Source organism: Dermacentor andersoni, chromosome 5, assembly GCF_023375885.2.
Source record: "Dermacentor andersoni chromosome 5, qqDerAnde1_hic_scaffold, whole genome shotgun sequence".
NCBI lineage: Eukaryota > Metazoa > Arthropoda > Arachnida > Ixodida > Ixodidae > Dermacentor > Dermacentor andersoni.
The window spans coordinates 124465539-124479586 of NC_092818.1; the positions used below are offsets into that span (position 1 = coordinate 124465539).

Below are 14048 nucleotides of genomic sequence, written 5' to 3' on the forward strand. Positions count from 1 at the left end.
GAAAAAAAACTTTTCTAGCACAGTTCCGAAAGGGGAAAGTGCTGCTATATGTTGAATTTGTCGAACACGCACACATAGGCTGGACCACTGATTTGAAAGGGCAGGTACAAGCAGGGAAAAAAATTATTCATGGCGCAACAAGTCTCTAAACTTTTGCTCGAGATATACATGTTCTTGTCCAAAAGTCAAACACTGGCTACTGCCTTTTTTAAGCTCTAACATTTTATTCTATTTATTCATGTCCCCCCCCCCCAATACCAGAAAAATTTCTTACGGAGACAAGTAATGCTGCCTTAGAAATGCATCACGGCGTAGGCTACGTACACCAATAAGTGTCGCTATCTTTAAGCTGAATGTCACTTTATTGATTGATTGATTGATTGATTGATTGATTGATTGATTGATTGATTGATTGATTGATTGATTGATTGATTGATTGATTGATTGATTGATTGATTGATTGATTGATTGATTGATTGATTGATTGATTGATTGATTGATTGATTGATTGATTGATTGATTGCGTACTCTTCAGAATTTTGTCGGGGAAGGAGGTTTAAGTAAGTGCGTCTGTCATCCACTTTCTTGTATTGAACGTTAACATGCTCGATTCGCCGACTGATCGGTCTTTTCTTCATTCCCTTTCCTTCCACCTCGCTTTCGCACAGCGTCCATTCTGTACACGGCCGTGATCCGGGGAAAAGTAGCGCTGCCGTGCGACATCACTCCGCCGTCAGCGGACGACACGGTGGCGCTGGTGCTGTGGTACAAGGACGAAGGCCCCGCGCCCATCTACACCCTGGACGCCCGGCGCGGCCACGTGGACCAGGCGCGCCAGTCGGCCGTGAGCGAGCTGGGCGCCCGAGCCTACTTCAACATGATGAACCGGCCCGCCTTCCTGCAGCTCGACCCCGTCGAGGAAGAGGACGCCGGCGAGTACCGCTGCCGCGTGGACTTTCGCAAAGCGCGCTCCGTCAACACCGTGATCAACCTCAAGGTGATCGGTGAGTCGGGCATGAATATGCTTTTTTTTTCTTCACTCGGATACCCTGATAGATGAAGTCGACTGGCGCAATACAAGGGCGATTGGAGATTCTCTGAGAGAAGCCTTCGTCCTGGCAGTGGACATAAATGGGCCTGACGATGATAATGACAATCGCATTCGTTTGACTTGCGGTAAGGATACTGCAGACTTTCCTGCGGTGGTTGAGGGGCTACGGCGTACTTCTGCTGAGCACGAGGTTGAGGGTTCGATTCCCGTTAGGGTGTAGGCGAAATATAAGAGTCCTCGTGTACTTTGATTTAGGTGCACGTTAAAACAGCCCAGTTTGTCAAACTTAATCCTAAGCCCTCCGCTGCGGCGTCCGTCATTACCCATTGGGCTCTATCAGGACGATAAAGAATTCAGTACAAGCTCCGCATCGGAGACCTCACAGCGCTCGTCTTTACGTGTCTTTGTGTCACCAAATATTCGGTGACAGCTTAACACGGTAGCGACAAGTACACCGCCGTCCGATTAAGCGAAATTCGTTCACTAGTTTCCGTTACGGCATGACGGCGACAAAGTTCTTTCAAAATCGGCGTCCCTCAGGAACTATGTTTTGTACCGCGGAAGCACAGTGGGCAGTTTACGTGCGGTTTTGTGGGCGGAACTTATACTGAATTCTTAGTCTGGTCACAGAGTACAATGTTTCTGGCTATCCAGGAAATTGTGTTCCTCTTTCTTTATGTGCCTGGATTGCAGACTCACACGTTAGATAGTTTTTTTTTTCGTCAAAAGCTGCGTCTCATAGCGGACGTAATGCAGGGACAACTGTGCATTTAAATTTAAGCGCATGGTAAACCACTCCAGCTGTACGAGATCAGAGGAGAAAAAAAGATAGAGAAAAAGGACACGGTGGTTAGCCAGTGTAAGCACAGGCTGGTTATTCTGCGCTCGGCAAATGGGTGAAGGGAATAAAAGATTATAGAAGAAATAAAAAATAAGCAGGGAAAAATCACCACCCCTTCCAGTCCGTGAAGATGGTAGAACAGCGAAGCTGTGTTAGTTACACGGAGTATTGCATCATGCAAGTCAAACTTCGTAAGTAGTCTGTATTGTAAATCTTTTGTTTCGCCATTCTTTCACCTCATTTTCGCTTTCGCGTTCTTCGCGGGGTGAGCATGCTTTAGGAGTGCTTTCCTTTTTCGGTTCTCCCAGTGTTTTTTTTTTCTTTTTTTTTTGCGCGTGAGGCAGGCCCTACGACGACGAGCCCATTCATGAGACAACTCTCGCTGACGCTCGTGGTAGGTGGCTTCTCCCTCAGGAGTACGCACTACTCGTGATATTCCCATACTTGTAGCTGGAATGGAATGTGCGCAACCACTGATCCAAAGCTCCGTATATTGGGCGCAAGGCCTACCAGTGGAGATGCGGGCGCTGCAAACATTTTGACGATTAATTGGATTGGTTTGACGATTAACGTGGCTGCCGGCACTTATTCCTGGAGCAAGAAGTGCCGGCAGCCACGCGCTCCTAGTATCGCGTTTCAATCGCTGAGCACTGCGCGTAGACGGGGGGATCGAACCGCTGACGCAACACCCACGGAAGCGCGATGTTCAAACCGTACGCGTGATTCTCTCATGCCGAACGCCAACTACAGTCTAGCACCTCCCACTGTTCGTTGGCCGCAAACAGCCAACATAACATTCGCTTCTTTCGCGGCGGGGGGGAATCAGTCATCGACAAATTCGATGCCGATCTGACTCGATTGCCGAAAATGCACCGCGTGACAACCGTATAAGATCCTCTTATAAGATAGCATTTTCACAGGGGCAAAGGGGTCACTCCAACCCCTTTCCCCCTGTTCACTTCTTCTTTTCCTTCCCCGCTAGGTATCGTTGCCCCTTTTTAGCGAAGTCCAACAACAATCGCACAGCGTCTGCATAAACAGCGTCGCGGTAAAAAAAATCATGCAATAACGCGCTACAACTCTCAAAGTCGGTCGCACAAATTACAAGACTCTAAGTATCTGAGCAGCGCATTTAAGGCCTTGAGTGCCGAAACCCATGTAGACCAGTGTCCTTATACTTTATCGTCCACCAAAGGGCGATCGTCTTTCTTTTCGTGCGTGGTCGCGAGCACTTTTGTTGCCACACTGCACTAACACTAACAGAGGAGGTGTCTGATCGTCTCCTCGCAGTCGCAGTTGTCGAAATAAAACCAGGTGTCTCGGCTATGCAACATCGGTTGTGCCGCAAGCTTAGCTTTCTAACGTCAAAATCAACCAATAAATGCAATGTAGAAATGTATACGCATACTTGCTTTAGGTAGAAAGTTCAAATACACGAATATTTGGATATTTTCACTCATTCAGCTCACATCTTTGTTTTTTTTTTTTCAGCTAAGATAATATGTACACTTCCTGACTTGAACAACTTCTGCTGTTTACTTTTTTCGAAATCTTGCAGCTTTCCCAGCAGCATAACGCTAGTGGTTACATATTTTATATACATTGGAATAGTACGGACAGCTGGGCCAGTTGACGTGGTAACATGATGAAACAGCGCTGAAGAAAAAGCACGAAAGAAACAACTAACAAGGCAGTGCACTGGCTTTTAGATGAAGTTTATTGGTGAGAACTACATATATAAAATGTTTCATATGTCTAGCTGGAATATATGATGCAGCCAACAAATCCATTGCTGATAGTCCGATGACCGACTTGCTTGTACCTGCAATGTGTTATAAGATATCGCATGTTAATAACGTATACTTGCTAGCATCTCCAATGATACGAGGAGAAAGGCATGGTGTTTCAAAAATTCCTTAAGTCAACCGCGTTTTACCTTAACACCCCTTCAAATACTTAACAGTCCTTGCTTCAGAACTTACTCCTAAAGCTGACAAGCGGGTTCATAACAGGCTAGAGCGAAGCTGAAAAAAAAATTTTTTTGTGTGTGCTCTTGTACTTTGAGCGTACGTAAAACCTAAGGATTTAAACAAAACGATGCTCTCTGTGGGCTGTCCTGGTTCAGATAGTAATTTTTCATCTTTTTTTCACCTTTTCTTTTCTTTTATTTGCCTCAAAGACATTCGAGATGGCCCTTGAGACATCAATGTAGAAATACCGCGATGAGTCGTGCCCGTCGCCTACAACGTCGCTTTTCTTTTTGTCACCGAGGGGTGAGCGTTTGAACCTAGTCTGTTGTTTGTAACTTTAAAAGACGCTTAGGGAAATATCTTGCCCATGTGCATAACGCCACTCGCTCCATTTGAAGAGGATGCGCCGACATTATGGTAGCTATATTGTGGAAACTGTTCTGCACAGAATGCTGATCTCCCACAACGTATTAAGCTTTCGCGAGACCAAGCATACTTTTGGTTCAGTGATAAGAAGCGCTACGATGGTCCCGACAGGACGTCCCGATAGGAGGTCCAGATGGTCCCGATAGGAGGTCCCGATGGTCCCGATAGGAGGTCCCGATACAGTCTTAGACTACGGGACCTCCTTCTGCATACTAAGTACTTGTAATTGTGACCCAACTTCTAATAATAAAATTTTTGATTCTGAATTTTTTTTTATAAAGACCAAAGATAGGAAGGAAACACAGATACAGGCACATATGCACGCTCACAGCCGTCAACACCAGTCAACATTAGGTGCACACCACAGCACTGAAGATGCGTATGACTGGTCTCCCAGCATTATAAAATGCTTTGTTTCTCTCTCTGTGATGTCATTGATAACATGTACAAAATGAAGTTGCGCATATCATAAAATAGGTGCATATAAATTAAAAGCCTGACGATCGACATATTTCCTAGGGCTTGCTATAATATACAGCACAATGAAAATAACCGTGGGGCAAGCAGGCAGTAGCGTGAAATTTGCATGCTCGTTTAGCTGCTCATTTGCATGCGCCAGGCATCATCAGCCATTCATTATGCATCGTGCAGTTATATTGAAGGAGAACGTCAGTGGCTTCTTTTTCATCGAGTCAGAATACTACGTTATGCTATGCAAGCACTTTAGCGAGCGATGCTTCCTCCCTGAAGCAAACAATTAATAATTATAAACAAAGTACGATCCTGGAAGGGAGTCGACCCACGTTTCTTGTCACGTTCCAGAAAACGGCATTAAATTCTTCTTTTGAATCGCAAGTCGCATGCTACTAAGCAAATTTGTTCAATCTTGTTTACCCTGCCTTGTTCAAAGATGAGTTCTTGCGTTTTATTAGTCAATGCATTTTCGCTAATTTAAACATTTTAGCGAAATAACACAGATTGCGTCCGTTAGTAAAATTATTTCCTTTAAAAATAATTTTCGTGAGAAATAAATAGCAGAGGCCCCATTTTTTGTCACGAGGTATTTTACATTTCTCAAGAAAGACCCAAGAAGAGCCCTTACCCACAAGAAAGGTTCGAAATTAATAAAAAAATCTGCATACTTAACAAATTTTAGCGGCTCTCCACTCAATTACTGCCACTGCAACACGATTAATCTGACGTCGGGCGCCTCTACATTTTCAAACGCACACACACACCCGTCGCGGTGGCTTAGCGGCTAGGGTGTTGCGCTGCTATGCACGAGGTCTCGGGATTAAATCCCGACCGTGGCGGCCGCATTTCGATGAGGGCGATATGTAAAAACGCCCGTGTCCTGTGAGTTAGGGGCACGGTAAAGATCGCTTGGTGGTCAAAATTAATCCCCAGTCCACCACTACGGCGTGCCTCACAATCAGATCGTGGTTTGCGCACGTAAAACCCAAGTAACCATTCTCAAGCACAATCTCTTTACGATGCACGCGACGTTCTCTTCGACCGTGACAGCATTTTTTGTTGTGGCGGAAGTACGCGCGATTCGAACTGGTGTTTTCAGCAGTTTATAAGTCTTTGAACTAATGAACAGAAGCTTATAAACTGCAAAGCACACAAGAAAATGAAAGAAAAGGCGAAGACCAACGCAACACACAGACACACACACACACATACATGTATGTGGGCATATATATATATATATATATATATATATATATATATATATATATATATATATATATATATATATATATATATATATACAGAGAGAGCACGGACACACGGTCACAACCGGTCATCACCATCGCAGACTGTCACAGCACAGCCCAAACGAACCCCAATTCAGACTACTAGCCGCTTGTGCGTGAAGGTCTGTCGACCTTCAAAACGTTCGCAGTGCCTTCATCGCCCTCAGCTGCGAGGATTTCTGAGGTAGGCATTCCAATATGGTTTGCTTTGATAATGGTCTTTGGTCAAACTGAGCCTGTGCAATTGCTAGCAATCAGATCTATACACTTCAGCGAGAACTCCTCTTCGCTACCTTGGAGAGCTGACCGAGCAATGTAATCGGTAGGCTGGTTACTTATGACGCCGCAATGACGTGGAAGCCATTGAAACGACACGTGGTGACCTTCCGTAGCCAAAGTAGGGATAAGTTTTCTGATCTCGGGTACCAGTTGTCAGTGCGGCCCGCGTCACAGGGCTTACAGCAAAGACTATAGTGTTGTCTTCGAGTCGCTGAATATTGACCATCTTCGAGGTTGTACTTGGCTGACGAAACGAAGTGCAGCGAGAAGAGCTGCAAGTTGCACAGCCGTCGAGGTCGTCTAGTGGCACATCTTGATGATGGTGGTGGCTCTCGCTGGGAAAACCACGGCTCCGGATACACACCGGAAGTTACCCGTCTGTATAAATGTGTAGGTCATCGGCATGCCTATCGTGCAAAGGAAGCCGACATAGTAAGTTTAGGAGCAGAAGAGAAAGAGGAACGAACCTTTATTGAAACCAGCCATTCAGTTGGCTAGGCCTCGGCCTCCCACGTGGGGACGTCGAGGTCTTGCCTCTTCGCCGCCTCGCAGGCTTGCTGGGTAGTCCAGAGTTGGTCGTCGAGGTGGGAGCTGCGCAGGGCTGCGTTCCATCTTGACGAGAGGGTCACAGCATTAATTGTCGGATATTGGTGTTTATATTCGCATAGCATGTGGGGAAGTGATTCTGCCTGAGTCTTATAAATCCTGCAAGTGTTACTAGGGTAGATGTCTGGGTCGATCCTGTGGTAACGTGTTAGTGAGGGGTACGTGTTTGTCTGTAACAGGCGAAGGGTGGTTGCCTGTGCTCTGTTTGGCTTGTGATGATGGTTGGGGAAGGTTCTTCTTTAGAGATAGAATGGGGATTTCGTAAGGTCGTTGTAGCTGGTGAGGCGATCGCGTTCCGCTGGTGCACCTGCGCTATCTTCGGCCCGGTTGGCAAGGCCTCGTGCTACGGAGTGAGCGACCTTGTTGGCGTTGGTGAGGTACGGATGTACGTCGCCAGCGTGCGCTGGGAACCACATGAGAGTGACTTGGTTTTCGGGTGAGAGTGGGGCCTCGTGTAGGATGCATAGTGCTTGTTGTGAAATACGATCTTTGGTGTAACAGCTGATTGCCGTGCGGGAATCGCTCACTATGGTGTGGCAGTCTGGATCGAGGGTGGCCAGGGCGATGGCCACTTCTTCGGCTGTCTCGGCATTTTGGGTTACGATGCCGGCGGCATGTTTGAGCGAGCCGCCTGCTGTGGGAGCCACCGCGAAGCGGGGCCCGTTTTGACTTTCAGCTGCGTCGACGAAGGTGACGCCCATAGTGTCGCCATAAGCTTTCATAAGGGAGGCAGCCCTTGCCTTCCGACGTTCTTTATTGTAGTCCGGGTGCATGTTTTTGGGGATAGGGTCGGCATGTAGCCAGTCTGTACGTCGCGTGCAATTGGGTATTTTTCTCCATGTTGACGGTGGTAGGTTATGCCGAGTTTAGTTAGAATGTGCTGGCCCGTTTCATTGAGGGTGAGACGCTCCAGATGAGACCGACGCTGTGCTTCGATTGATTTGTCGAAGGTCTTATGGAGTCCTAAATGGAGTAGAAGTTCCGTGCTGATGTTGCTTGACAGTCCTAAGGCTAGCTTGTAGGCGCCGCGTATAATGATGTCCAATTTAATCTTTTCGGCTTTGTACCAATTATGGAAGGCGGCGACCTACGTGATGTGACAGATGACGAACGATTGAACAAGGCGGATGAGGCTTTTTTCCTTCATGCCCGGTCACCGGTTGGTCACCCCTTTCAGCCGCCGCGACGTATTGACCGTCTGTCGGAGGATCTTGGATATAGCCGTTGAGTTGGCGCCGTTGGCTTCGATGGTCATGCCGAGGACCCGGATGGTGGAAACCACGGATATGGTTTATTTATTTATTTATTATACCTCAAAGGCCCCAGAGATGGGGTATTGCATGAGGGATGGGCTTAGTTTAACAAAACAGTGATTCGAGAGCAGCCTTAAAGTGATGAGCGTCGGAGTGGTGCGTGAGGTCGGCAGACAGACCGTTCCAGTCCCTGGCGGCTTTCACAAAAAATGATCGTAGATGAGAGGTAGTCTGCGCCGGGGGAGGATACACGGCTTTGCTGTGGTTAATGCGGCTGGACTGACAATGAGCTGGTAATATAGCTGAAATGTGGAGTGGTGAATGATATAATTTGTGAAAAAGACACAGTCTAGAAATAAGACGTCGCGATTCAAGATTAGTAAGACCAGCACGGGTTTTTAGTTCAGACACGCTTGCATGATAAGAATATTCAGAGTAGATAAACTGGGCTGCACGGTTTTGAATTGATTCCAGTGTATTAGATAGGTTATGTTGATGAGGATCCCAGACAGAGCATGCATATTCTAACTTAGGGCGGACATATGTAACATAAGCTAACAATTTTACTGATGGGGGAGCAAGTCTTAGATTCCGGCGGAGAAAACCGAGGGTTCGATTCGCGGCATTGGCTAAGTTAATGACATGATGTGACCAATTTAGGGTAGTCGAAAAGGTTATGCCGTGGTATTTATATGAGTCTACGGATGAGCTTTCGGCGCCGTATATGGTGTATTTCCCTGATTGGTGATGCTGTCTGCGATGGAAAGAAACTAGCGAGGTTTTTTTAGTATTTAAAGACATCAACCATTCTTTACACCATAATTCAATACGTTTTAGGACATTTTGAAGCAAATGCATGTCTGAAGTGTTAGTTATGCGTCGATAAACTACACAATCGTCTGCGAACAATCGAATGTTAGAAGAGATCTCAGTAGGAAGATCATTAATGTAAATTAGAAAGAGTAGTGGTCCGAGAACTGTGCCTTGTGGTACGCCCGAAAGGACAGAAGATCTTTTAGATGACTGTGTGTTAGCAAATACAAACTGCTGTCGGTTAGTGAGGAAGCTACGTATCCAGTCTAGTACAAATGTATTAATCTTGAGACGGGAAAGTTTTAGGAGTAGCCGTTGGTGTGGAACTTTGTCAAATGCCTTTTCAAAGTCTAAGAAAATCGCATCTACAGGTACGTTCAAGTCGAGGTTAGAGCTTAGATCATGAAAAAATAAAGCTAGTTGGGTGTCACATGAAAGACCTTTACGGAAGCCATGTTGAGCTGGGTGAAAGAGGTTATTGGATGCTAAAAAGTTTACTATCTGAGAGTAAATAACATGCTCCATTAGTTTGCAACAAACACTGGTGAGTGAAATGGGACAATAACTAGAGCACAACGATGGAGGACCTTTTTTGGGAACTGGAACAGTCTTGCCTACTCTCCAGTCTTCCGGCACCACTCCTGATGACAATGATTGCTGAAAAATAGCACATAACACCGCGCTCACATTTGTTTTGGTGTTTATCAGCATTTTAACATTTATTTCATCGACACCAGACGATGATGTAAGTTTTCATGAATCAATTAGTTTCTCAATGCTGTAAGGACAAAAGGTAATATCAGGCATGACTGCATGATCCGAAAGAGGGAAGCGAGGGAATATGTTAACAGGTTCAATTGTGAAGACGGAAGAAAATATACGGTTAAGTTGTTCAGCGATTTCGCAATCGGGAATACGATGGTTTTGTTCATCAAACAGAGCTAATGGCTGGGAGTTAATAGGGTTAATAACCTTCCAGAATTTTTGGGGGTTATTTCTTAACATAGACGGCAGCGTTCGCGAAAAAAAGTGCGTTTTTCTTTATTTGATAGAGCTTCGAATTCTTTTTCTGCAAGGTAATATTTATTCCATGCGCCTGCGTTGTTAAATCGTTTAGCCGAGCGAAAAAGCTTTTTCTTTTTATTGTTAAGACGCTTTAGTGTGATATTAAACCATGGGAATGACTGTTTTTCGGTTAGGGTGATAACGGGAACGTATCCCGCGAACACATCGAGCATTTTGTTTTTAAAAAGCAGCCACTTAGTTTCGACAGAACGCATCGAAAAACTGGTGTGGAATGAAGCAGCAAAATGTGCGAGTTCCGAGTTAATTGCCGAGTAATTCCCTTTGTCATACAGTTTGATCACTTTGGTTATCTTTGTAGATTGTGTAAGCTGACAGGAGTACGATGCATGGATTATAGAATGATCACTAAGAGCAGGCAGATGCTTCATTGCATAAACTTTGTCAGGATCAGAAGCAAAAATGAGGTCGAGTATGTTAGAAGAATTACAAAGAGAGAGAGAGAATGAAGAGGAAAGGCAGGGAGGTTAACCAGATATGAGTCTCCGGTTTGCTACCCTACACTGGGGATGGGGGATAGGGGTTAGAAAGATGACAGAGAGGAAAACGCAAGAAAAAGGAAAAAAAGACACGCACACATGGAGGCACACACACACAAAAGGCGTTCCAGTTAAAGTCGTTCACACAGGCCGGTAGATCGCAAAAAGCGCAATAGCGCTTGCACGGCCTTCTTCTGTGACGGTAGGTCCTTTCGATGTTGTAGAATTCTTTTTTCGGATAGCGCTTGGTCGTCCAGTTGGTCAAGTTCGTGGCGAAGGCATGCCCTGTGTGTACTGTACTGCGGGCAGGCACAAAAAACATGGCCAATTGATACTTCATGGCCGCAGTGGTCACAGGTTGGGCTGTCGGTCATCCCTATGCGGAATGCATAGGCTTTATTAAAGGCAACGCCCAACCAAAGTCGATATAAAAGCGTGGCGTCTCTACGGCGAAGCTGTGATGGCGCTCGAAGACTTAGTGTTGGATCAAGTGAGTACAGTCGCGTGTTTCTTAAATGTAGCTCATTCCATTGCGACGCGGTGCACTGCCGAGCAAGTAGGCGGAGCTTCCGTGCTGCGTCAGTTCTAGAATGAGGAATTGGGACGTGGCGCTCCTCAGTATGGGCTGAGCGGGCAGCGTGATCCGCCCGTTCATTGCCGATAATCCCGCAGTGACTTGGAAGCCACTGAAAGGTTATCTCATGGCCTGCTTCACTTATATGTTGCAACGTCTCTGTAATATGGAATATTAGTTGTTCGTGTGGTCCGCGTCGTAAAGGTGACAGTAGAGACTGCAGTGCCGCTTTCGAATCGCAGAATATTGTCCATTTATGTGGTGGTTCATCACCAATGTGATGAAGGGCAGTAAAGAGCGCTGCGAGCTCTGCTGCCGTCGATGTTGTCGCGTGGGTCGTCTTAAATTTGATTGTTGTAGCTTTCGCTGGTATGACGATTGCCGCCGCGGAGCTACTTGGAAGGACAGATCCATCAGTGTAAATATGCGTAGAATCACGGTAATTCTCGTACAAATGTAGTAGCGTGAGCTGTCTAAGGGCTGGCGAAGATAGATCAGCTTTTTTCGAGATACCAGGTATTGTGAGGTTGATTTTTGGCTGAGCGAGGCACCATGGAGGAATCGAAGGTCTCGCAGCCGGGGTGAAACAAGCTGGCAATGATTCATCATGTGCGGTTATCGTCCGGCTGAAAGATGTGTGTGGTCTGTCCGCTGTTAGGGAGGCCAAGTGGTGACGAGGAGTCCTGGTCAGATGCCTTATATGGGTCCTGAGTACTTCAATTTCAATGTGGGTCCTGACAAGGTGATCTCCAGCGATTGCTATCGTAGCCACTGTTGAAGCACTCTGAGGCAGGCCTAGACAGATCCGGAGCACTTGACCCTGAAGACTTTGTATTGTGCGTAGATTTGTTTTACCTGTGTTGTTTATTGCTGGCAAGCTGTATCGCAGAAATCCTAGGAAAAGCACCCTGTACAGTTGCAACATCGCACTTGGCGACATTCCCCAGGTCTTGCCAGCGAAAAACTTGAAGAGGTGACAGATGCCTGTCAACCGTTTTTTCACGTATGATACGTGTGGGCTCCATGACAAGTCCCTGTCGATTATGACACCTAGGAACTTGTACGATCGGACCCGTCGTATTATTTGGCCATTTATCGTTACATTGTAGTTGGCCATGGGTTTGCGCGTAAATGGCACTAGTGCGCATTTCTCTGAGGAAATTTCCAGGCTGTAATTTCCAGTTGTAATTCTTCTATGCAGAGAGCCGCCACACAAACTGTTCTCTACCTTCGTAATAGAAGAATTACAACTTTGACGTGTAGGTTCAGTGACAAGTTGCGTTAATCCAAAGGTTAGGCATGAGTTAACAAAATCGCTTTCGGTACTGTGTTGCGAAGTTGCTGATGTTAGGTTAGTCCAGTTTATGGCGGGAAAGTTAAAGTCACCGAACAGTAACATCGGAGAGTGGTGATGCAATTCAGTTACCGAACGCACTATCCTTCATGTGGAGTTGGATTTCCTCGTAGTGGCGTTTGTGCATATATCCTAGAGGCGGGCGTCCAGGGAGCGTGGGGCGGTATAGGAGGAGCACTGACTTGTCGGGGGAACATCGAAGTCCCGTGCCTTGAAGATAATTTTCGATGGCATCGAAGGCGTCTTGCAGAGCGGTTTCAATTTTCCCGTGGTCCAGATGGTAATGTCGTCGGCATAGATGGTATGCGGTACACCGTTGAGCTTCCGTAGTTTTGGTGCTAATCCGTGCATGACCAAATTGAACAGTATTGGGGAAATGACAGAGCCTTGTGGGGTTCCCACGCACCCGAGAGTGAATTTCTCCGATTGAATATCTCCAACCGAGAGGACCGCCCGTCGGTTGGATAGAAAGTCTCGTACGTAGTTGTAGGTGCGATTGCCAAGGTTGAGCACGGAGGTGTGTTCGAGGATAATAGAGCGGGAAACATTATCGAAGGCGCGCTCCAGATCGAGGCCCATGATCTCCTTTGTGTGTCGGGATCTGTCATCGAGGATTTGATGCTTGAGTTGGAGCATGGCCTCCTCGGTTGAGAGATGCGCTCTAAAGCCGATGATTGAGTTGGGGTAGGTAGACGTGGCTCCGAGGTGAGAGTTGATGCGGCTAAGGAGCGCACGCTCCATAACCTTACCGACACACGAGGTCACACACCCAAGAGGACAGCACAGATTTTTTACTGATTTCTGGTAAAGTGAGGCGAGGGCACTGCAGGTCGAACCAAACACCAAGGAGCAATCAGTGGCTTAGTTGCTGTAGGGAAGCCTGATGGAAGGCTGGTGTAATAATTAGAGATCGCATCACCAAACCATGCCTGCGGCCTTTCTGATGATAGTGTTGCAAGAAGGTGGGAGCGGGCTCGGGCAAGGTGCATCATGTAGACTATCAATACCTCCACGGCTTGGTGCTTTTTTATTGGTTGGTACCAGGCGACTTCGAGTAGTTGCCGCTCTTGACATGCGCATTAGCAAACCAAGAGAAGCTCTGAGAGCCCGAGCTTGAATAGCCTGTAGATCACGAAGAATTGTCCTGCAAGTGTAGGTCGGTACTGACAAGCTGAATCTCAAAACGCCAGAAAAAATGCCCTGTACAATTTCAACCTTGCCTGTACTGACATACGCCATGTCTTTTTTTTCCCTCCCATAATCTTGAAACGCTACGAAATTGATGCCAGGAGCTGTTTCAAGTAGCAAGGAGAAGCAGAAAAGTTAACCAGACGCACGTCCGTTTCGCTGTACCCTGCACTGAAGGAGGGGAATAGAGGGACGAAAAGTACAGAAAAAAAAAACCCTGAAGAGACAGCATTTTCAAACAATACCTGTGTTTAATGAATTTTTAAAAAACTCAGGTGAGCTAAACGCAACGTGGAGCGCGTTCGTAGGAATGACTAGACTGAATAAGGAATAACTTTTATAGTGCTCTCGAAACCGAGCCATGGCATAAA

The 14048-nt window shown here is 46.4% G+C and overlaps 1 protein-coding gene across 2 annotated transcripts in view; it reads left to right on the forward strand.

Annotated features, from left to right (window-relative positions):
* Positions 1–14048, forward strand: part of LOC126532056 (protein turtle homolog B-like) — a 345557-nt gene that overhangs the window by 207735 nt on the left and 123774 nt on the right. For both annotated transcript variants that reach the window (XM_050179750.3, XM_055070964.2), the window contains exon 2: positions 669–1004. In XM_050179750.3, coding sequence (XP_050035707.1) covers positions 669–1004 — 336 coding nt within the window. The remainder of the gene's footprint in view (positions 1–668; positions 1005–14048) is intronic.